This window comes from Falco naumanni, chromosome 3 (genome assembly GCF_017639655.2).
Source record: "Falco naumanni isolate bFalNau1 chromosome 3, bFalNau1.pat, whole genome shotgun sequence".
Taxonomy (NCBI): domain Eukaryota; kingdom Metazoa; phylum Chordata; class Aves; order Falconiformes; family Falconidae; genus Falco; species Falco naumanni.
In genome coordinates this window covers 61,116,109-61,140,559 of record NC_054056.1, presented here as the reverse complement: position 1 = coordinate 61,140,559, position 24,451 = coordinate 61,116,109, and the positions used below count along the sequence as shown (strand labels likewise).

Genomic DNA, 24,451 nt, shown 5'->3' with positions numbered 1-24,451 from the left:
TGGCCATACACTTAATAAATATTTGGAAGGACTGAAGAAGGTCATGTTTAAAGATCTAACTACAGACAATCCCAGCATAATGGGGGTTATGAGGTATTTCTAGGAGGCAAAGGTGTGACTCCAGAGAGCCAGGTAGGCAGGAGCTGCCATGGGAAGGGCCACCAAGCCCACGGCCCTTGCAAGCTGATGCCCAGCATTCCCTGTGGGGCTGTAAGGGCCCCACTGCTGCGACACACTCCCGGCCATCGGCTTCAGTAGTCCAAAAGGTCGCAGAAACCTCTCAATCTAGCTAGATGAAAGCTGCTGCAGGTATACCTAGCCATGCCCCAATGGCAACTTTGATTACAGTGCAGGTATCTTCGAAAGCAGATGATCTTGAGAACCAAGGTCAGGATGTGATTAGAAGAATTACAGGCTTTCCTGAAAGTGCTGAGGAAAACAAAAGCACAAACAAACTGAAAAACCCATTGATTCTTCTGTTTTAATCCTGATGACCAGCTACATCAAAATGATCTGCCGGGAGCCATTGCAGCCAAAGCCACAATAAAGGAGCAGCAGCAGACATCAGAAACCTTCCTAGAGGAGAGAAGAGGTAAAGAATGTAGGACTGGCCTTGTCACTTCTCCTTTGGCAAATGACTAGCTCTCAAAAACCCTAACTGAGTTTCTGTCATTAAAATGTGATTTCCATTTGCTCTCTAAGGTTTAAAAATAGTAAAAAGATTTCATCAGCTGATGGCACTCTCAGTTGTACTAAATTAGCGCATAAAGAAATTAGAAGTTGCTGCTGTTGGTTTCTCACAATAATGGTCTCCCCTTTTCTTCTCACCCTTGCACCAGAATGCTGTTCCCTGCCGCCACCCTCCTGGGCAGCAGCCACATGCCAGAGAGGCAAATCACCCGACGGGGGTGCTCGATGGTCGGAGTAAGTTTTCTGTCACTTTTGAATTCATGTAGCCTTTGGAGCCCTTTGTTCAGGTTTACTCACGGGCCTGTACCTCCAGTTTTTCCTCATATATGCAGTCTTGTGAAAGTGGCAACAATTTTGCCTGTATGAGTGTTATTGACAACAGCTTAACTTCACTCGCTGCGATGGAAGTCCTTTAGATTTGCACTGCTGTGAACTAAACCGGGCTCAGGGGACCCATGTGTGTGGGTTATAGACTGCTTAATTGCATGTGGACAGTGTTGTCCTCTGACTCAGAAATATCTTTGCCTTGGGAAAAAATAACATACCCCCTGAAAAATTCTTGTCTTTCTTCACTCACAGACATCATCTCTTTAATGTTGCCCTACATTTGTCTTAACACAATTTACTGCATAAATGGCAAAAAAGACTGTTAGTTGTTTCCACTGAAATCTGTGATTGATAAACACGTGTTTTACTCCTGTATTGTTTTACTCCTGTACAGTAATTGGGCATGTTTGTGATTAAATAGTCCCTAACTCAAAAGCGTCTCACCTGCTTTTGATATGATGGCAATAAAAACATAGCTATGTGCTGTGTTTCTGGCATAGTTTCAGCTCTTCCACAGAACTTAAATCGTGACCGTATATTCCAGTTATCTTAGGCTTCAGGCTTTAAAAGCTCGATGTGAGTGATGAAGAGAAAGCAATCTGATTAGCTGGTGGAGCTGACTAAAAGACATCTTCCTTACAAAGGAGCTTAAAAAAGGAATAAAACTATACAAAATGGATTAAAGGTATAATAATTATAGTAGTATCAAACAGCATAACAAAGAAAAATGTCTGCATTCAACTGAAATTAATATTTAATAGATGGCACAGTGGTGTCCATGGCTTTATGTTCTTCTATTTTAATGATCTTTACCACAGCTTGAGGTCCTTTGTCTTGTCCCCTTCTACTGACATCAGCTGGAAGAGACAGAGATTAAAACAAGGGTAATTTCCCCATGGTCATTGCTTGGCTCTATTTCTGCTTTGCTCTGCCATGAACTGAAGTTTAAAGGATGAAGTACTGTCACTCAGGCTGATTCTTCCCTCCACCCCTTCTTACCAGGGTTAACCACTCAGCCAGTCACCAAGGAAACGCGTGGCTCCTTTGCCCATCTTACTGCCACCCTACAGCCTCATATTGAGAACGTCACCATAATCTCATTAGGAGGCTGAATTTGTCATTGAAGCTTGAATTCCCATAACAGGAGGGGAGTGGACTAATGCAATTAAGCAAATTAGTGTTTTGAGCCATTGCATGATATCTAATACCGTGAGCAAAGACTAAGTAGTTTTCTTCCTCTGTTAAAAAAAAACAGCAAAACCAGTACCCTAGTCCTCTCCCCACATTATGTTTGGGGAAATACTGTAGTCCTCTCTTAGCTGTAAAGGTCTTTACAAACGGGAAGATAATTGTTCATTTGACAAAAACCCTGAATTGCTTCCCCTTCCTTTTCCCAGTACTCTCACCCCAGTAGTTCAGATTGTTTTTGTCTGTGTCACATTTATGTTTCTAAAGGAAAAGCAGATAAAACCAGAACATTTTGGTTTGCTCTTCTCTTATGGTATGTGACCGTGGTTACTGGATCAGAACAAAACTTCTATTGGTTTCAAATCTGTTTTGATGTGAAGTGCTTCTTGAGTGCTATGAATAACTATTTTAAAATACGCCAAATTTTCTGGAGATAATCCCCGCATATTCAGTAATTCTGTAGAAATGCAGATTATTAAATGCCTAAGGCAGAGATTTTCTGCCTTTTGTTGCGGGGCTTTGAGGCTAATCCGGTTCCCTCCTCCCTCCCTCACCATGCCAAGTAAACAAAGCCGCAAGAGCGGACTGTAGTGAGAATCAGGAACCATGAATCTTTGAATAATATCCTGGCACGTGAGTTTCAAAGGCAGTGTATTTCTCTGGGAGCTGGGGGGGAGGGAGGGATGCAGCAGTACCCTCCTGCGGATAATGCTGCCGTCTCTGTCACAGCATTTCTTCCTGGGGAGATGGAAGATGGAACGACATGGATAGGATCTAGAAGCCTGTTATGCGTATAGATTACCAAGGAGGTTATGCTGCTGGCTGCTTGCTGTCTTCAACTGTGAATGAGAAAGGCGGGAATAACAAGTGTATTTTAGTAGAAGTTATTGTGCCACCACACATCTCCCAAATAAACCCCAGTCTGCCACCAGGCACTACAGTCAGAAGGAGTGAGAACACAGGTTATTACTAAATAAGGGCATTGGTTATACACTCCACTTCATATAATACATGGTCCCTATACTAAGCAGCTTACAACATAGGTATATATTATGTAGACAGTATACATAGTCCCAAAGGATAGTGTAATCTTGGAAGCAAGGACAGGTAGCCTGGGAGGAATACAGAAATTGTCCGAGCAGCCAGGGATCGGGTTAGGAAAGCTAAAGCCCTGGTAGAATTTATCTGGCCAGGGGTGTCAAGGGCAAAAGGAAAAGCTTCTGTAGGTACGTTGGTGATAAAATGAAGACTAGGGAAAATGTAAGGCCTCTCCAGAAGGAAACAGGAGACCTGGTTACACAGGACATGGAGAAGGCTGAAGTACTTTTTTGCCTCGGTCTTCACCAGCAAGTGCTCCAGCCACACCGCCCAAGTCGCGTAAGGCAGAGGCAGGGACTGGGAGAATGAAGAACTGATCATCCTAGCAGAAGATCAGGTTCAAGACCATCTAAGGAACCTGAAGGTGCACAAGTCCGTGGGACCTGACAAGATGCATCTGTGGGTCCTGATAGAACTGGCAGATGAAGTGGCTAAGCCACTATCCATCATATTTGAGAATTCACGGCAGCCCAGTGAAGTTCCCACTGAAAAAGGGGAAACATAGCTCCCACTTTTAGAAAGGGGAGAAAGGAGGACCCAGGGAACTACAGGACAGTCAGTCTCACCTCTGTGCCTAGCAAGACCATGGAACAGATCCTCCTGGAAACTATGCTCAGGTGCATGGAAGATAAGGAGGTGGTTGGTGACAGCCACCATGGCCTCACTAAGGGCAAATCGTGCCTGACAAATTTGGTGGCCTTCTACAATGGGGCTACAGTGTTGGTGGGTAAGGGAAGAGTGACAGACATCATCTACCTGGACTTGTGCAAAGCATTTGACGCTGTCCCGCACTACATCCTTGTGTCTAAACTGGAGAGACATGGATTTGACAGGTGGACCACTCAGTGGATAAGAAATTGGCTGGATGGTTGCACTCAAAGAGATGCAGTCAATGGCTCCATGTCAAAGTTGACCAGTGACGAGTGGTGTTCCTCAGGGAACTGTAGTGGAACCGGTGCTGTTTAACATCTTTGTCAGCAACACAGACAGTGAGACTGAGTGCACCCACAGCAAGTTTGCCAACACCACCAAGCTGTGTGGTGCAGTCGACAGCTGGAGGGAAGGGATGCCATCCAGAGGGACCCTGGAAGGCTTGAGGAGTGGGCCTGTGCAAACCTCATGAAGTTCAACAAGGCCAAGTGCAAGGTCCTGCACCTGGGTCAGGACAATCCCAAGCACAAATACAGGCTGGGTGGAGAATGGATTGAGAACAGGGCTCAGGAGATGGACTTGGGGTTGTTGGTTGAAGAGAAGCTCAACATGACCCGGCAATGTGCACTTGCAGCCCAGAAAGCCAACCGCATCCTGGGCTGCATCAAAAGTGACCAGCAGGTCAAGGGAGGTGATTCTCCCCCTCTACCCTGCTCTCGTGAGACCCCACCTGGAGTCCTGTGTCCAGCTCTGGGGTCCCCGACATAAGAAGGGCATGGACCTGTGGGAGTGAGTCCAGAATAGGGCTACAAAGAAGACCAGAGGGCTCGAGCACTTCTACTATGAAGACAGGCTGAGGGATTTGGGGTTGTTCAGCCTAGAGAACAGAAGGCTCCACAGAGACCTTATAGCAGCCTACAGGAAAGGTGGAAAGAGACTTTTTACAAGGGCATGCATTGATAGGGCAAGGGTGAATGGCTTTAAACAGAAATAGGGTAGATTTAGATTAAATATAAGGAAGAAATTATTCACTGTGAGGATGGTGAGGCACTGGGCCAGGTTGCCCAGAGAAGCTGTAGATGCCCCATCCCTGGAAGTGTTCAAGGCCAGGCTGGATGGGGCTCTGAGCAACCTGGTCTAGTGGAAGGTGTCCCTGACCATGGCAAGGGGGTTGGAACTAGATGATGTTTAAGGTCCCTTCCAATACAAACCATTCTGTGATTCTATGACTTTTGCCTGAAAACACAGGTAACTTCAAAACCGAGTCAGTTCTGAGAATATCTGTCACAGACTTGAAAATAGAATGTAGTACAGATAATGGTGCAGTTATTTGAAAAGCATCACACAGCTAAGCATTTCAGTGGTCACAAACTCCCAAAATGTCAGAGCTGAGCTGGTACTGAAAAGAAATTGAAATATGCTGAAACAGAACATACAGGACTGAGGCTCATAAACAAAACGAGCTCTGCACTGTGATGGCAATGGCCATACAGTTTGGATTAAAGTATTTTAGTATTTATGGTATCAGATTAGATAAGGACAAAAAAAAAAAGAATTAATGTTTTAAAATAACATCGTTACAAGATAGAACCAGGGGATGATTTGTTTCCCTATGTAAGTTCTTACATAACATCACTATAAAGTAGTCATGTTTTGCCTATTTGGTTTTTCCCTTTTATCATGTTTGGATTTAAATGTAGCCTTAATCCTGCATATCCTGCTTTGAAAAGCTTAGATCTGTAAAGTATTGTATAGTGTTCTTTAAAAGGCTTTGCTCTGTAGTGTGCAGTAGTCTTGAGTTAACATAGATTTCAGTTCTTAACCTTATACTTGATAATTTTGCTTGGATAATATTCCTTATGTAATACAATGTACATTTTTGAATATGCACACTAACTGAGACAAAGAAGACCCAGGAAGAAGAATACCATTATTTAATATCACTTATTAGATAGAACATGCAGTAGCAACACAGATTCATGGGCAAATTCTCCAAGATACTAAATACAAAATAAAGCAAATAATCTAGTAATGCTGGATGTACAGCTTATATTTTCCTGTGAATTTTTCCCAATATCTTATATTTTCTTATGACTTTTTTCCCATATTCAGAAGAACATTACCAAGCAGTTGAGACACAGCCTGTGAATCTGGTCTTTAGCTTTAGAGCTGATTTCTGAGGTTGCAGGACTGTTATGGTGAGACCAACATTATACGAAGTGAGAGCAGCGGGGCTCAAGTCCAAGCCTTCATGGTTGTAGCAGTGTTCCCCTAGAAGTGTAAGTCACTGAAGGAAACTCTGGACTCATTGCAGGGAGCAGCACTGTTGCAGGCAATTAGCTTGGAAGTAGAGAAGCAAGTACCTGGCTTATCTCTGATCACACAGTGACCACTGCAGAGTTACCTGCACTCTTGTCCTGAACCTGCCCATAGTCTGTACAATCACAGTGATTAGCCAGAACAGCATTTAATAACTTAGCAGAACTGTAACCTGATTTCTCCAGGTGTATCCCATGCATGATACAAGAACAGATGCACATGCCATCATTCCTAGTCTTTAACTAATTTTGCATCAAGCTAATCAGTACATGTTCTTGAAAATTCTTGAAGGGCAAGCACCATAAATGTGGCATTTTTGGCACAAAAGACTGAAGCTATATTTTGTATCCACCAAGAAATACAACTTTATTTGGAGGGCTATGGCCTCTGGCCCCATGGTGGATGGATGTTACTTTTTCTGGAGGAGGTAAGGTAGGAGAGCACTGCCAAGCACCCATGACCAGGTTTTCTGGTCATCTTGTTTCATCCCACAGTGAGGTAATGAGTTCACTAAGCAGCAGTTATCTCTTTCACCCTACTTCCCTCTTTTTTTGATGGTATATTTTGTGGCACTGTGATTTTTCTTCACAAAAAAATTTAAACAGGTAGTTTACACAGCACACCTCTACTGCAGATAAGGCATAAAATATAAACCAGAATGCAGCTTTGCAGCTGCATCTCTGCCTTGATCCACTGCCAGACTTAAACATAATGGTTTCAAACTTGGTGGACTTGCGGCATCTTTCCTACCCCTGATCATATTTTATGCTTGGAAAGGAGCAGGTACCATGGGTAACCCCACAAAGATGGGAGGATAAGACTTAAAAAATTACGCTGCAGGCAAGAAGGGTTTGAAGAGAGGAGTAATGTGGCCCAAAGGGCAAAGGGGATTTTGATACTCTGAATGAGCAGGAGGGAGAAAAAAGAGGAAGAGAGAGGAGAGGAGAGGAGAGGAGAGGAGAGGACAGGACAGGACAGGACAGGACAGGACAGGACAGGATGAACAAAGGAACAAGCATGCTTCAGGGAAAGTGTAGTAAAGGAAGAAAAACTTAATGCCAGAAGTGAACCTGCCTTTTTATATTCTGGGTGTTGATTTCTTTCATGCAGTCATGTCAGCACAGTAGGTGTTCACCTACACTGCAGGATCCATTCATACCTTTTTCATCTTTTCAAGAGTTTGTTAAAATAGAAATGGCTTTGCCTCCTGAGGTGGTGAACTCTTTTCTTGAATGGAAAAAGGATGGGATACAGAATTCAAAATCAAAACTACTAAAGAGAACTTTAAAGTTACAAATTATGATAAACTTATAATTAGTGACAAGCGCCGATTTAATAGATGTTAAAGATCTTTCTTGGTCTTCAGGGGAGAACAGAAGTGTTATAAAAATCGATGCACATCTCTGGAGTGTGGCAACACAGATTTTTGTGCAAAAATCCAGAAGACATGAGGACACAACCTGTTGTGTGTGATGCAGAGACACTGCCACATACGAATCCATTACTGTTCAAAGACAGCAAAAAGGATGAGTCAGGTGTGTATTCTTCTTCATTCAGGTGATGGCTTTCACACCATAATGCTTTTCATTATTGTTCACTGTTTATTGTTAAAGGTAAGTGCCCCAATTTTAATATCAGCCCTTTGCGTGAATAAATCCCACATGACTGCTTTTGGGAGAAGCAACATTGATTCATGTACAAAAGGTGACTAACAGCAAAGCAGAATGGGGGTGGAAAAAGATAAAAATAATGGATCCTTAGTGTTCCTTTTGCAGGAAAGGCTCTGTTTGTGATGCAAATGATACAAAATTAATGTATCCGTGAATTAAAAATGAGAGATGGCACAAACGTAAACTCAATCCCTGGAGCAAAGCTGCTTACCCTCAGAGGGGTGAATGGCTTCTGCACCAGTGAACACAGAGAGCAGAGGGACATCCTCCTGTGACAAAGGCCTGTGATGTGTGGGGTGGATTTGTTAGAGGGAGGCACAGCCACCAGGCATTGTACGTGGCCATGGTGTGTCACGGGGCCTCCACCAGCCCCTTCCTCCTCTCTACCCTCCATCACCCAGCTCTTCTTTGCCCACTTGGAAAGGACATGTGAGGGATGGGAAGAGTGGGAGGTACAAGTCATTGTCAGGCTGCACTGGAACAGTTTTCCAAACATACTGTAATGGGAAGTATGTCCTAGACCTAGAGGTATTTTGTTAATTGTTGGAAGGTAATTTGACTTGTAAGCTTGCTCCTCTTTTTCTCCTCATCCAGATTTTTTTTCCCTTTTCCCCCAAATTCTCCACGTTGCTGTGTGATGGTAGATTTAGAGAAAACTAGGTGTGCAATATAAGTTACAATCCAATGCTAGTTATCTGTAATGTGTGCCAAAACAGCCTCAGCACAGATCTTCATAGAATGATGAAAGGTCAATCCAGTTCTCATCTCTGAGTTGTTCTCAGCACACACAGTTATGTTTCATTTTGTATTTGGTAGCTTAGTTTTCCTTACTGCTGCTAAGCTCTCATGCAGAGTGTTTTAGATTACATTTTTCAAATCCTGTAGAGTTTCCTCTTGTACAAAACACGTGAAGATTGATCCATGTTCTGTGTCTTACCATTACATTTTCTAGTCTATCGTACATTTCTCTCACTTCCCTTGATTTAGCTAATTCTAAACTTTCAGAAATCTCTCTTTATCATTTTTAATTTATGCATAAATGAAGGATGCTCTGGGGTAAAAGTGCAGAAATCAGTTTGCACTGCTATTTTCAGATACCACCAACCTGGAATCAGGAGTCAGGGCATGTGTTTTGAGGTCCTATCTAACGCAACAGTCAGAACTCACCATATGACTTGAGAATTAATCATAACAATTACATTGGCAATACCTGAAACAACTAATGAATTTTGGAAAGCCATAAATGGATCTTTAGCATTTTGCAAACATATATACAAGATAGATATGTTGAATACATTTTAGAAAGAATTATCCACTCATCTGTAGTCCCCAGTTTTGCATGGGTCTAAATTTAATTTACTACGAAATTGTCTATTACCTAATTTCATTAAGGTTTTCCTAGAGTCTGTCACACTCTTGAGCCACCAGAATAAAATTTTGCTATCAGCAAATCTGGTGAATGAGGACATTCACTTTATCGTCTAAATTGAAAATAAAGAGATTGGTTTATTCCTTGTGGATATTTGTTGACAAATTCAATGATTAACAGCTTTCCATTTTTTCCAGTTATCCCTATGCACTTCCCACCTTGCAGTAAGTTTTCAGCTCATTACAAGATGCATCATCAACAACCTCCAAAAACAGATATTATCAAAGCCCTTCAGAAAATTTTAAATAAATGGCAGCTACTGTTTGTTGTGCATTTCATAAACTGGTGGTATTTAGAAGAATGTTAGTTGTTCTAAGAAAGTCTCGACAGTTTCATTTTACTATTTTTAATTAACGCCTACACTACACCCAATGCTGAATCATCTTCTGCCCTCTCCCAGAGCGATAGCTGGTTTGTGATTTCACCTCTGTGCTGACATCCTCTTTTTTTCTCTAGGTTTAACCTAGCCTTACCCAAGCAGTCACAAGTATTGCTGCCATAGTCAATGGATTTAACTTTCTCCACAGACACAAGCAGCAGAGCTAGGGCATACAGGGCTCCAGCTCACACCCCAACCCACACTCCTGAATCATCCTTGTGGCCGGCTAAGTCCAGATGACCAAGCCACTGGGCTCACCAGTCCCTCCTTGGGGATGGGTAACACAAAGCCTTGGGACAGAGAGCCAAGCCCACAGCAGTGCAGATGGGAGAAAGGGTGGAAAACTGAATGCAGGTCCTGTCTCCTCGCAGCTCAGGCCTGAGGGGCTGGGCTGGGGGCGAGTGCCTTTGCCTGCACCCCGCTGTGAAGGGGGCTGTTTCTCACTCCTGCAGCAGTAATAAGACTCCTGAAACACCCGCTGCCATGGCATCCCTCTGACAAGTGCCTGTTCTTACCGAGGGTTAGGAGAAATTAGTTTAGGAAGTTGCGGCATCAGGGTAAGAAAGACAGCAGCATGAACTTGTAATCGCACCCAGACCAAGATACACATCCACCACACAGGTTTTGGTTTACCTTGTCTTTAATGTAGAAAGATCTTCATATGAATATTGGGCTAATTATGCACAGGTAAGCCATTCAGATACGTTTAACATCTCAAGACCGGTCAGCGTTAGCTGTCACCCCACAATTTTTAATAGAGAATATTAGAGCTTTAATTCCATTGCCAGGCAAGAAATTGAACAAAAAGATATTTCTTCCTTCAGAAGCTAGAGAACAGACTCCAGACTTTCTTAAAACTAGAAAACTCTTCTTCCTCCCCCTCTTTTTCCTGCCCTGGCAGGGCATTTCAACAATGCCAACTCAACTCTACCAACGGAAATGCAGTAAATCAACGAGTTATCAGATGTTATCCTATTCTGTATAAAATGCAGACATTTCCAGTACTAAATGACATAAAGAACTGCTTCAAACTAGCCTAAAAAAAAAAAAAAAAAAAAAAGAGCCCCAAGGTGTTGTAGAGATATAACAGGTGTCTAGCTTTTCAGTCTTTTTTGGAATTCTAATAATTTCATGCTAAGGACACTTGGATATGCTACAGGCATCTGCTGATCTGAAAATATGTTTTAGTGAACATTAATTCCCTGTTTTAGTGAAAATCTTTATTGTTGAACCATTTGTTACAGGTGCAGGGAAACAACACTGTTCTGCTACTGTTTCAAAGCAAACTATAATACACTACAAAACAAGTTAAGAAAACAAGCAAAGCTTATTCATCAGCTTCTGAATAGGAGGTGCTAACAGTATTTATTTAAATTCAAAAATTAAAGTAAATGATTTATTTACTGAAAGAGCATGGAACCCTGAACATATCACTAGTATTATTACTGGTGACTTATATTGTGCTTAGATTGTACCTATATTGTGCCTCCATCTTCCCCTGCAATCAATGGTCCATCTTCCAAACACCCCTCTGATATATGGAAATCGATCTTACTTGCTTATGGTTCTCTTTACATCAGGATAACACATTCCTGCTCATTGGCTTCTGCTTCTTCCGGGCCCTCTTATTTTTTGGTACTTAAACACTGATGGGCAAGAGTTTGCATGTTCCTTAAAAATCATCGATTTCTCAATTGTTTGTGGAGCCTTCTTGGCTGAGTCTAAACCACAGGAGGTAACTGTGGGCTTGTCTCAAAGGTGCTGCCTAATCAGGAGCTTGACTGTCATACGGGGATGCAATGACGTGTCCCAAATTTGGATGGGAGAGTTGGAGAGGAAATTCCATGTGGAAGCACAGGGCAGGCAAGCAGACTTCAGTAATCAGCTTTCCTGATCCCTAACAGTATAGCAGATGCACCGAGAACAAAGCAACGCCTAAACCATCACAGTCAGAGTATTTGTAAGAAGCAATTGTTTGGGATTTTCAGAGGCAGGAAAAAAAACTAGGGAGCAGCTGTCTCAAAAAAAACCCAGACTTAAATCAAAAACAGCTACAGCTTTGAAGAGAACTGGCACTAAAGCCAGAGGTCCTAAAGGTTTAGGAACAACTGGAGGTAGATTAATTGAAATTACTGAAAAGAGACAAAATAAAGAATAAAGCATGCTTGCCCATGGCATCTTAGTAGGAATTGGAAGTGGGAATGGGAAGTAGGAAAAAAATATGGTATTTAGTTTCTGAGGGGAACCGACTCCTTAATCATGGGCAGAAAAGAAATAGCTGAAGAGGTGCTAGTGGTAGGAGGAAATAATACACTGGGAATGAAGCACTGTGGAAAAACACCGACTCTTTAATTGCTAAATTTGGCACAGATATATCTAGGAAGTTAATCCTACTGAATGTTTGCTATATTGAGATATCGGTTAGTTTTCAGAAGTATGTGTGTGTGTGCAGAATATGATATTTTCTGCAGTTTTCTTCAGCCAACTGTACCATTAGAAATAGATAATTTATAATATTCTAAGACTGATGTTTTGCTTAGTGTAAGGTGACACTTTCCTTGCGGATTGTCCAAACTAATAACACTGCCAACCAACAGTCATCTTATTAGTGTGCCTCCTTGGCTTTTAAAATATGTTTCATAATTCTGTGAAATATTTCTGGTGTTGAGATAATATCAAACTATATCTTACAAACAGTATATCCAGTAATGCATATCAGTCTCAGCAACGAGAAACTGTGAAAAGCATCTGTCTTCAGTAAGTAAAAAGTATGTGACCCATCTTTCTTTTTCCTCATTGAATGCCTGATAAATTAATGCTACCTTTCTGTGCCAGCTCCCTACTGTCTATGAAAAAGAACCAAATAGCGCTGCTCCTCTTTGGTGCCTCTGATTAGAGCCAGCCTTTGATTCTCAATGATTCTTGACTTATTTGGTCTCTCCCTTCTGAATGTCACCAAACATCCAGGGGTTCAAAACAATCAAGTGTTTTATGGCTTTGGAAGTCTTGATTGAGTACAGTTACCCCCCCTCAAAAAAAAAAACCCAAAACAAACCCTAAAACAAACAGTAATGGTCAGCTGGGTTGAGAAGCACGTGTAGTCTGTAAGGATTAGCCAGAAACAGAAGTTGTATCAATTCTACTTTTAAAAAGACACTTGTTGAAATGCAACAAATGATCCCTCGAAAGTTAGGGAGCTAAGAAATTAGTGGTACACAGTGCTATGCTACAGACAATACCAGATCCTAGGTACTTGTGCCTGCAACGGGGAGCAAATAATAATAAATTTAAAGTGTGCATCTGGGTGTTTATCGAAGTTGCAGGTTGTTTGTGAGGAGGAAAAGTACAAATTCATTAATATTGTAAACTTTATGATAGCCTTGTATAGTTCTGAAATAGGCAGTACCTCTAACAGCATAGTATGTGCTCCTTGGTGTTTGAGGTTCACAGATGCCCCTTGGTATTATAGCACGATATATTAATTTTGAAGGGTTTTTCCCCTGGACATGACAGTTGGCTGTACTATGCAAAGATGGGACAGTGGGTAACAGGCCAAGTCAGGCCTCAGCATGAACCTTGGTGACTCTCAAGTAGACACCAGAGTGGAAAAACCCTGCCTTGTAACATTGAACAGGTAGGACTTTACATTCTGGCTCTTTGGTGTTTCCTTGGACATTGAAAGAGGGATCATGCATACTTGGGAATGCCTGCCCATAACAGGGTTGCAGATTTCAGCCTGGGCAGGGGTGACTGACCCAGAGTTGGAGGAACTGGGAGAGGGGGTAGTTCCATGCTCGGGAAGGTTATAAGGGCTTCACCCATGGGAACCACCTGCTGCTTGCACATGAAGGCCCAAGCTCTCTCCCCAGCAATGGTGCAAGAGCCATGTTTGCTTCCCAACCATGATCCAAGGAGGTTTCACACACACACGAAAGCTCAGCATCAGCAGGAATGATTGATAGCAGTCAGTGAGCCCCATCAGCCCCTTGGTGTTTGAGAATTTGGTCTTTAATGCCTGAAGGCTGGGGAAGGCTACAAAGCCAGGTCTCCCATTTGCTGTCCTGCCACGTGGCCACCAGGCCCTTTGCAAGAGGTGGGGAGCTGCTGTTTTCTCAGCAGAGCTGATTGCCACCGTGTTTTGTATGGACCCCCGTCCCTACCAGGCAGCATTAGTGGTGACAACATGATGCCCAGGGGCTCCATTGCTGGCTCCAAGTGGACAGGCACAGACAGACACAAAGCTCTGGTAGCTCATGGAGCTTTATGGCCAAAACTAAGACCACCAACAGAGCTAGGATCCTGTGGGGTTGGGTGATGAGTTTTGTGGGATCATAGTTTTGGATGAAGGTGCCTGAAGTCTCCCTAAGCTCTTCTGCTGCTAAAGTCCTTTATAGGACCTACTCATACAATTATTTCCATTCCCTGATTGAATTCCATTCCCAATCAGTAATATTGGTAATGTAGGACAGAAGCTCCGGCAAAGAACTTAGACCTTTACTAGTCAGGTTTTGTACAAATAAGGAGCAAGCAGTCACAATCTAGATATAACTCCTGGGACCAGGAATAAAGCTTTAAAAATGGCTTTAGGGCTTTGAATCCCCCAAGGAGAGATAGCAGTTGCAGGAAAAATTGGGGAAAAAAAAAAAAAAAAAAAAAAGATTTATGAACTTGAAAATGTCACACATTTTTCTGTTGAAGCTATGCCTCATTGCTGTTGTTAACATGTTACTGTAACACCTGCTGGCCCTGATTAGGATTCCTTTGGGATGGTATAATCACAGAGCACAATGCAGACACAAAGAAATTAAAACTCATGATCTGCAACATAGAAAGGGGGAATAATGACAGACTCAACCAGATATATGTTGTTTTATCCATACATATGGCCTGTATGGATGCATTTGTGTCTTCATTTGCTATTTTGTTATAGCTCCACAAACATCAGTGCTCCCTAATAACTCCATGCCTGGCCATTATAAGTTGTCTGCTCTTATGGTGTCATTGAAGTAGATCTCAAATAGGGATTTGAAATAGGCGAAAATAACAGCTTAGGCTTAGGCTACTGTAAGCTGGGCTGGCTCAGACACAAATTTACATTTAGATTGAGCCTCTTCACATCTTCTCTAAGTAATTGTAAACTCCCTCGTGCCTCAGCCCTAGAAAAGAATTTAGGAAGCCCTGCACTGCCAAAAACTGTGCCTTATGCTTTGTTAAGATGTGTGATAGCTAATCTAAGTAGTCAGGCTTAGCATCTACTTTTCATAATTATTTGTGCAAATACAACTCAGTTATCAAATGTCTGCATTAATCAGACAAAGGATATCAGCATTGCCAAAATAAATTTGTTATAGAAGTGTTATGTCTGATTATTTGTATTATTCAACAACACCCAGATGTCCTATTATGTTAAGAGCTACAGAAGCATGTAAGAAACCCTTCCACCACCAGGGAGTTTGTGACTAATTTACGATAAGCAAAAACAATTGAACATTCCAAGCAAATAAAAAGAAAAGGAGAGGAGAATTAGGGTGGGCGTGGTAGTCTGTGACTGCATGTTTCTGTGAGGACCATTAATGAATTTTAAGTAAAGGGAAAAATGGTTTGATATAAATAAAGAAGAAACATGATATCAGTAATCCTTACTGGGCATTTGCCTAGCCCAATGGAGATTTCTGTGGTATGTACTTAGCTTTCACATTAGAGTCTTATTCTCATTCGTGCCATGCCTATCTACGCCACTCTCATAGGGATCTCCAAATGGCATCGCACAGACAGCAGAGGACAGAGGAACACAGCCAAAATACTACAGCTGGCCTCATACCACACAAATCTACCATCTGCACCCAGCCAGGCACGTGCCCAGCAAGGGTTACAGGGACTGCATTTCTTTGTTATTAAATGCTTTATACTGCCAGCACAATGTAAAGGGATCTTAGTGCAACTGAGCATTCATCTCAGTCTAGTGTGTTTTGCTGCTGCATGTCTTCAGTTCCACAGCTATTTTGCTTGAGCATCAATGTAAATAAATCACTTAATTAAGATGCCTAGTTGAACTGGTGCTGTGATAACAAATCTTACTGTGTGTTTCAGTGAGAGGAAGATGCACAGAATTCAAGGATACATGTTTACAGAAGTATCTGCTCTCCAGTCCCCTTTCTGATCTGAAGTCACCCTGCCATGTCATGGGCCTTTATTTATTGAGGGCACCTCCTCAAAAGTCAGGCTGAGTTTTGGTGCTTTCTCCCTTTAAAAGAGTCGGTGATACACAGTGATATAACAAGACGTCTTAAAAATAAAGCATTTAGCATTTGAAACAAAGCAATTAGTGAGAAAAAAACATAACAAAAAATATTTATTCATGTATTTGCAATGTAAAGTTTACAAGGTACCCACAGGAAACTGAGCTCTGGTAGGCACTTAAGTGCCTTAGACTAATTCTCCCAAACAATTCCCAGCCTTTTGTGAATGTGCTCCTTTTTTACCTCCCTAATTCTTCTCCCCTCCAGTGCAAAGAAGCCTGGCACTGTCTCTCAGCTATTGTTTGTAGAAAAGTGGCTTATCTTGAGCCATACTTTTTCCTTTCATTTTCCTTTTGAATTGAACCATTTTGTTCATGGGGCAAAGTCAAAACAGGGTGCTCATAAATTATCACAGAGCAGTTCCCCTTTCATCACAGGCATAAAACACATTGTAAATCTAGTAGGTGAAGCTGGAATTCCCATCTGTTCTTGAAAATTATACCTAAAAACAAGTGAGAGTGGCAATATAGTAGAGCAAAACAACCTTTCTGAGATCTCTCATCTTGGGCAACATTCATAATATTTGGTATTCCCATAATAATTACTGTTTCTCGGGATGAAATACAGCGATTGCCATCTGTTTCACTTTCTAGCATTCTTGAAAAGGAGGATTGCTTGGACTGACCAGCAGCGTATTGCCAAAAGAAACCCCAGCTAAGAGCACAAACGCTTGGTAGGAAACTTTGATAAGGCGTGATGGTCTGACACAAATGCTATGTCACTGAAATGTAATAAGAGTATATTCATAAGTCAATTCTTCTAGATCAAAATTTACCTGTGCCACTTCATATTGCTTCTATAGACTGGTTATGTCACCCAGTCAAGTAAATTACGAATGTTGTAGATGGAGGGAGAATAAGGGGGCTTACACCTGCAAGGGAGTTTGCTGCATTTTCCTTTCCTCAGAGTATTTTGTATAACTTTTAAAGGATTTGGCCCAGCAAAATCCTCCCGGTAGCTCTACTGGACGCACAGACCGGCAGCAGCAAAGAGCCACGACAGGTATTTCGCCGTGTGACCTGAAAGGCACGTCTGGATGCGGGAGCCGAGCCGCACGGCAGCGGTGCCGACGGGGCGAAGCTGGGAGCAGTGTGACAGAAGCCGAGTGTGTCGAGACATTTTAAAAAAATCCCCACGCTACGACAGCAGCGATAGCCCGGCGGGTGCCCTGGAGCGGGGCTTTCATGGGCTGCCCGGGCGCAGGAGGGCCGGGCCGCCCCGCCCCCCCCGGCCCCGCCCCCCCCGGCCCGGCCCCGCCCCGCCGGCGGTCTGTCCCAGCGGCCGGGGACGGGGAGGGACGGCGGCCGATGCTGCCGGTCCCGGGGCCCGGCTTTCTCCAGGGTGCTGGAGCCGCGCCCCGCCGGCCGCCCGCCCCTTACCGCGCTCTCCGGGCTGGCGCTGCCGGCGGCGGTGCCGGGGAGCTGCTCCCAGTTCCTGGAGACCCGTAAATGCGGCGCTGATTTGAGTTATTAGTTTTTTCCACCTCTGCAGCCTTTGCAAAATAAGCACTACCTGTTGCATACTCATGCGGCAGCATCGGTGTTGCTATTGGGCAGGACAGACCAGTTTTCCCCATGTTTACGGGGACAAGGAGCCCAGGGATGCCGGCGCGGTCCCAGCTCTTCCCCCGGCAGGCCGGCCCGGGCAGCGCCGCCCGGCACCTGACCCTGACCGGGCCTTACCTAGGCCACCCTGTCTGCCGCTGTGATGGTGCCCGGTGCCTTCAGGCTCCAGCAGTCCCGGGGGCTTTTGCTTTTCGGGGCAATACCCTGCGCCCAGATGAGCGGAGCGGAGGACCACGGAGACCCCCGCGGTGCTGCCCCCCAGCGCCCCCCGGACTGCCCTTCCCGGGGGCGCGCTGCAGTCACTGCCGTTCAGACGTGGATGGCTTGAGCTTCCCAAGGACTCCATGAGCTAGGGCCGCCTTTACCGCCTTCGTCTGATAAGGGACCCACGGCGGCTTGTCCGACATCCCGCTGTGCCCGAGCGGAGGAGGCAGAAGCCTCTGGCTGCCGCTGCTCGGCTCTACCCATTAGGCTGTGCCTCTTTCCCACGCTTGAGACTCTCCTCCCTTTCATTTACTCTCGGGGTGCTTTGCAAGCGTAAAGGCTGTAATTTCCTATCGCCGTGCTCCAAAAGGATGGGTCCGTGCCTTTTGTAGTTCAGCCACAGCCAGGAACTTGCCGATTCCCCCGGTTCCTCAGCCCTGCCTCTGGGTGAACCTGCGCCTGCCTGCCTTGAGCAAAGAGATAATGCGGTGGCTGTTGTTTTGTTGCTGCCAGTCTCTGGAGAGAGGGTTTTCGTGAAGCCTGAGCTCGGGAAGGCAAGAAACAAACAACACACGGGCGACACTCTGCAGCTCGTGGCTTGGAAATTAAAATTTCTCCCCGAATGAGGCTTTCTGATAGGAAGCGGCTGGCAGAGGCGCCCCTATAATAAAGCGTGCGAGGAAAGTAGTTTGCAGGGAGAGCGGCTTGGCTGGCTGACAGAGGGGGCGGATCCTGCGCACAGGCGGGCAGCGCCGCGCCGAGCGGCCCCGGCAGCGGCGGGGCTATTTCAGGATCCGGGCGGAGGCGGCGGCCGGAGCCGGGGCCGGGGGCAGCGATGGGGTTAGCGGCGCCGGTGGGCTGAGCGGGGGCTCGCAAGCGGAGGCGAAGGCAGCCGGGAAACGCGCCGTTGCCTCAGATTGAAGGGAAAAGGAGGGTTTTTTGGGGCTGCATCACAACTTGAGCTGCATCAAGCTGAGCTAGGCAGAGAGGGGAGCGGGAGGGGAAGGAGAAGGAGGAGGAGACGGCTGCCACCGGGGGATTTGGGCTCGTTTTATTGAAACAAATCAGTGCTCGGGAGAGAGCGGCGAGGAGGAGGAGAAGGAGGAGGAGGAGGAGGTGGGGGTGGGGGGGCAGGAAGAGGGGGATCGAGAGAGAAAAGTGTGAGGGCTGTGAGGGCTGTGGCTGGAAGAAGCAGAAGTGATGAGAGAGAGAGCGGGGAGGCGGGAGGAGGCTGCCCGTCCTGCTGCTCAGCCCCGCGGGGACCGCCGCTCCTGCCGCCGCCGGCCACCCCAGCGGCCGCCGCTGCCGCCCCGCCGCCCCCGGCCCGCGCCATGGAGGCGCTGAACGGCCACGGCCACGGCCCGGGGCCCGGCGACGCGCTGCGGCCGCCGCCACCGCCGCCTTCGCCCAGCCACCACCACCCGCACGCCGAGAAGAAGAGGCTGCACCGCGCCCCGTCGCCCGCCAGACCCTTCCTCAAGGACCTCCACGCCCGCGCCGCCGCCGCCGCCGCCAAGCCGCCGCCCGCCCCCCCCAAGTCCCCTGGCCTCCCGGGCCGGGCGCCCCCGTCGCCGCACCCGAGCGCCCACCCGCCGGCCGCGGGGCTCCTGGCGGCGCCGGGCCGCCTCTCCCGCCGCCCCGCCGCCCCGGGGGGCAAGGCCGCCGCCGTCACCGCCGCCGGCAGGGCGGGCGCCAAGGCCGCCCCCTGCGCCAAGCGGGCGGCCCGCGGTCCGGAGCCGGGCCCCGGCGGCCGGGGCGGGGGGCGGCAGCCCGGCGGCGAGGCGGCCCCGCCGCCCGGCAAGGGCAGGAAGGGGAAGCGGGGCGCCGCGGCGGGCAGCGGCCATGCGGCGGCGGCGCTGGCCCGCGTCGGCCACACGGACAGCAGCTCCGACCTCTCCGACTGCCCCTCCGAGCCGCTCTCCGACGAGCAGCGCCTGGCCCCGGCCGCCAGCAGCGACGCCGAGTCCGGCACCGGCTCCAGCGACCGCGAGCGGGAGCCGCCCGCCGCCCAGCCCGCCGCCGCCGCCGAGCCGCCCCGCGCCGGCCCCGGCCCCGGGCGCGGAGCTCCGCCGCCCCCCGGCCCCCGCGGGGATCCGCTGCCCGCGCCCCTGGGCGGGGGGCGAGCCCCGGGCCGCGGGGAGCCGCCGCCCCCGGCCCCGGAGGAGCTGCAGCGGGAGGTGGAGGAGCTGCGCTCGGAGAACGAGTACCTCAAGGTGAGCATCGCCCGCGGAGCCCGGCCTGGGCGGGTCCCCGCCCGGGGACGGGAAGCGGGAGGCAGCGGCGGAGGCGCGGCCGCCTCCTGCCCGGGGCTGCGGGGTCCGCGCTGCGGGTGGCGGGTGGATTCGCGCAGTCTGAAGTCACCTCCCGTGGGACCCCCCACCCCCCCGGACCCCGTGCCCGGGTTCGCCCGCGGGAGAGGAAGAGGGGCCGGGAGAGCGGGGCTGCCCCGCTAAGCGGGGCCGTGGCACGGCTTAAGCGCAGATAAGGGACATCAGCGTGTGATCACGGCTCTCCGCAAAAGCCGGCTTGCGGGGGCTGGGCGAACGTAAGCCCAGTGCAACGTGTCCTGTAGCAATGTCGCGTTCGGTTGGCGTGGTGGTAGCTCAGCAAACCCCGGCTCTTTCTAAAGCACCGCGCACACTCTGCTGCTTAGCGAGACCTTGCTTTCCAGGAACTGTTTTCCCCAGTAACACCCTTTAAGAAAAGCCACAGAAACCGGTTCCCGCATTTGATGTGGAAAGGATGACAGCGTGGTGTTGTCCGTTTATTGTGTTACTTTATCGCTGGGAAGTGAAGCCAATCGTCCTAAAGGACTAACAGAATAGCGAGAGCAGCAACAAAAAGTGTCATTGCATCCTTGTACAGGTAGAAAAGTACATCTACGTGTGTTCGACCTCCAAGAAACAGAAAAGCTAAATTCAGGACTAGTCAGAGTGGGGTTGACCTGTGGGAACCTTTAGCTGGACTTGCACTTACAATCTGATCTTTTGGCACAGCAAAGAGGCTGCATCCAGAAAGATCTATAAATAAGATAAACTGAAATAATTGTGTAACCACACCTACTGTACTGTTTGACTCCGCTGCTGCTGAGAACAATCTTAGTTCCCTGACTTTGCAAACACCCTGTTGTCAAGGCAAGCTGACCATGGAAATCCATGGGAGTTTTTCTCGGATAAGGACTGGAGTTGGTTGTAACCTTGGGAGGGAAGGGTGGTAAAGATGTAGACTGGACTTGTTAAGGGGTTTTGGCTAAGGGACAAGAAACGATGTTCAGCTTAGAAAAAGGTTAACAGCAGGGGTGCTGCAAGGTTCTTTGCTGGGTCTGGTGCTGCTTAATGAACTGGAAAAAGGTACAAGGAATGATACAGCAAAATTTTCAGATGACATTAAGGTTTTTTACCATAAGCAAAGCCCAGACAGAACTTAATTGTAGGCTTAACCCCTGAGGAATGAGTGAAAAATTAAGGCAGAGGATGGGAAATAAATCTCAATATTGAAAATTTGAAGCACTCTGAGAGGAGGACTGAGTATGCACTTTTCTGGGTTTTAAATGCGTTGTGTTAACTCAGGAGCATCATGAGAGAAGGTGCAATGAAAATCTCTTCTCGGTGTGAAACTGCAGGCAAAAATTACATTAGATTTCAATGGGAACTGACCAGAGAATAACAAAGAAAACATTATGCTTTATAGATCCGTAGCTGTTACACAGATGAGTGGGTGTACCTGAAATACTGTCGGGCACTGCTGGTCGTCTAGAAAAGGATAATACAGAACTAGACTAATAAAAATTATTGGCGCATAGCAAAGTGTTTACAGCATTCATTGGATGAAAAACTCCGGAGTGTGTTAGGGAGATGTGATAGTCTCTAAAATGATGAGCAGCACAGAGAACCTTTATTGGAAGCTTCTGTTTTACTTGACAGCCCAGAAACAAGAGGAGATGTAGTGAAATCAGAATTGATAATAGGAATTGCTTTAGGAGAAGTAAACTGGCACCACCATTACGAGTCATGGAGGCCAAAAGCCCAGGAGCATCTCTTTGCGTTACAGGATTTGCACAATTATGGTACTTCAACCCATTATGAAGAATGTATTAAGCCTTTTGTTCTGTATTGAAAGTAATCTTTAACTCTGGGAAACTGAGGAAAAAGGGTTTGTCTGAGTTGTCTAGGACCGACTGCTGTTAGAGTGTCCCACCTGAGGGACTTGCTGATGATGGGACCCAACTGACATTGGCAAGTCCAAGCTAAAGGACTTCATTCTACATGATTTCAAACTTCTCACCTTGTGCAACAGTGTCTTCAGGTCTTTCATCTTGATGTTTTCATCATCTACACAATTGTGTCCCAACCCTTCTTTGATTTGGACTATGATTTTCTCAGGCTATGAGTATTTCTGAGACCAGCAGGATAATACAGACTGTTTTCTCGGGGCTCTGTGTCTCAGTTGACTTCCAGTGGGCATGTCCTGAACCCTGGAAAGCCACAAGCTCACACTGTCACCTCTTCTGAGGGGAGTGAGTACATGTTCTGTCTGCTCTCCTTGGCCACACGGGTGCGTGAAGTCTTAGCAGTTCTGCTCCTCTCTCAAAATGGTTGGAAACAGCCCAGCAGTGCAAAAGTTATCAGGACAATTACCAAACTTCATTTTCCTTTCCTAGGGAGACCTATAAACACCTTCTGCAATTTAAAACCACAACATCACCAAAGTTGTTTACTTGTGGGTTTGTTCCTCACTTGTTTTACAGTGCAGTTCTGGTTGGTATTGGAGCGAGCTGTGTTTCTTCTTTAACTGGAGGGTACTAAGGGATAACAGGGAAGCTGTCAGCTGTAAATAGACAAATGGTTAGATAAATCCCAGAAGAAACTGTTAACTTCCTAAGTTTGGCCTTATGCCGAATTTTTTAGTTTTCACTCCTCCTTATCCCTCCCTGCAGCTGGAGTGCAACAGTAAGTGTGCATACTTTGAAAGCCTATTTCAGGAAATTTATCTTTCACATAGGAAGGTCTTTCATGTGTCTGGAACATAGGTTATAGAACTGTGTGTGTGTGTGTATGTATATATATCTATATACACACACACACACTGAGACCTAGCACTAAAGATTACTGGAGATTAAGGGGCTACCAGAAAAAAACCCAAAACAAACACAATTATTTGTTTTTATTTCTACTCAGGAAGTGCTAGAAACTCTTCCAGAACGATCCATGGAAGTCTTTGCAGAGCACACTGTCAGTGCTGCAAATGTCTCAGACTTCATCCACTGTGAGCCAGATCTCAGCCTGATATCAAGTTACCACCTTTTATGTTTCCGGGGACTGTGATTTTACCCTGGGTTAGACTTCAGCTCCGGCAGTGGCCAACAAAGTTGTCTGTAGGGGAAGTGGCTGAGAAGAAGTGTTTACATTGGCAAGGCTCTCTTTTACTACCTCTGTGAAATTTCATCATTGATTTCAGTTTCATATATTTCTTGCGTAACCTTATGTCAGCTACATATGGGGGAAGACTGTAAAGGTATCACTTACTTGTTGACATGTAAGAAATTATGTCGTGATGCCCGACTCTGTGGAGCCAGGAGGTCATCAGTAAGTGCTAGTAGAAGGTAGAGGCTTAAGTTATTGCTAGCCAGTAATAGCAAAACGCTGCCCACACAAGTAGTTGTTTTTCAGGATTACTTTAAAGTGTCCAGAGTGTGGAGAAGCATCATACGCTATGCAAGCCCTTGGGAAACTTCGAAAGAAGCTGTTTGTGGTATAGAGCCCTCTGAAGGATGAAGGATCCTGAGGAAAAGGAGCCAAATTTTAGCAATTAAAAATGTTCTTGCGTTATTTCGGCCAAAGTTTTATTCAGACTGTTTTAATTAAACAAACATGCTAGCAGAAACAGCAGTGGTATTTTAGTCATGACACATGCCCCTTTTCTCTTTACATCCTTCGTGGCCACAATGTGAAAGCAGCCTCTTTACATGAGGCATAACACTTTATACAGCCCTTAAAATGAAACAGGTGCTTGCTCTGCTTTGCTTTAGAGGGCCTTCCCTTTGTGCAGGTGTTGGTGTAAGTTCAGCATGCCAGAAATGCTGCTGCAGTGTGCACTAGCACAAAGATATATTCTAAACTATCTTGGATTTATTAGATAATCATCTTGTTTATCTTGTTTTGCCTTTATTCTTTCTTTATTCATTTTCATCTGTGACATATGCTGGATACAAGCTGAATAAGGGGCCACTCCAGGCCCTTTGTTCCACTCTGATAGGATGTTCATTTTTGTTTGACATCTCAGTGCATGTCATATGAGGTTACATTGTATTTCTTGGCTCCTTTGAAACTGTAGATCTTCTAGTCCCTAGGTTTGAGATGAACTCATGAGGAGCAGTACCACTGTTTCTTTTATTAACTTGCAGGGAGTGGTGTATGTGAAAGGGTTTTGCAGAGCAAAAATGACGCAAAGTGACGGGACTAATTTTTTTCCATTTATTGAGGGTCACTGGGGTTAGCAAAACAAAGCTCATGCCCCGTCTCTGCTTAACATGCTGCTTTTCCCACCTGGTGACTGGCAGTCCCAAAGAAAACGGAGGCAATAACCCTGCCCAGGGCATAAAACCTGCGTGGCTGGGCTCGGCTGGAGGGATG

General features: G+C 46.2%; 1 protein-coding gene across 1 annotated transcript in view; it reads left to right on the top strand.

Annotated features, from left to right (window-relative positions):
* Positions 1–9,682: 9,682 nt before the first annotated feature.
* The window catches only part of LOC121084760 (microtubule cross-linking factor 1-like), a 32,156-nt gene continuing 17,387 nt past the window's right edge, over positions 9,683–24,451 (top strand). Inside the window, exon 1 of the mRNA XM_040586668.1 lies at positions 9,683–20,032. Coding sequence (XP_040442602.1) covers positions 19,151–20,032 — 882 coding nt within the window. The 5' untranslated portion in view covers positions 9,683–19,150. The remainder of the gene's footprint in view (positions 20,033–24,451) is intronic.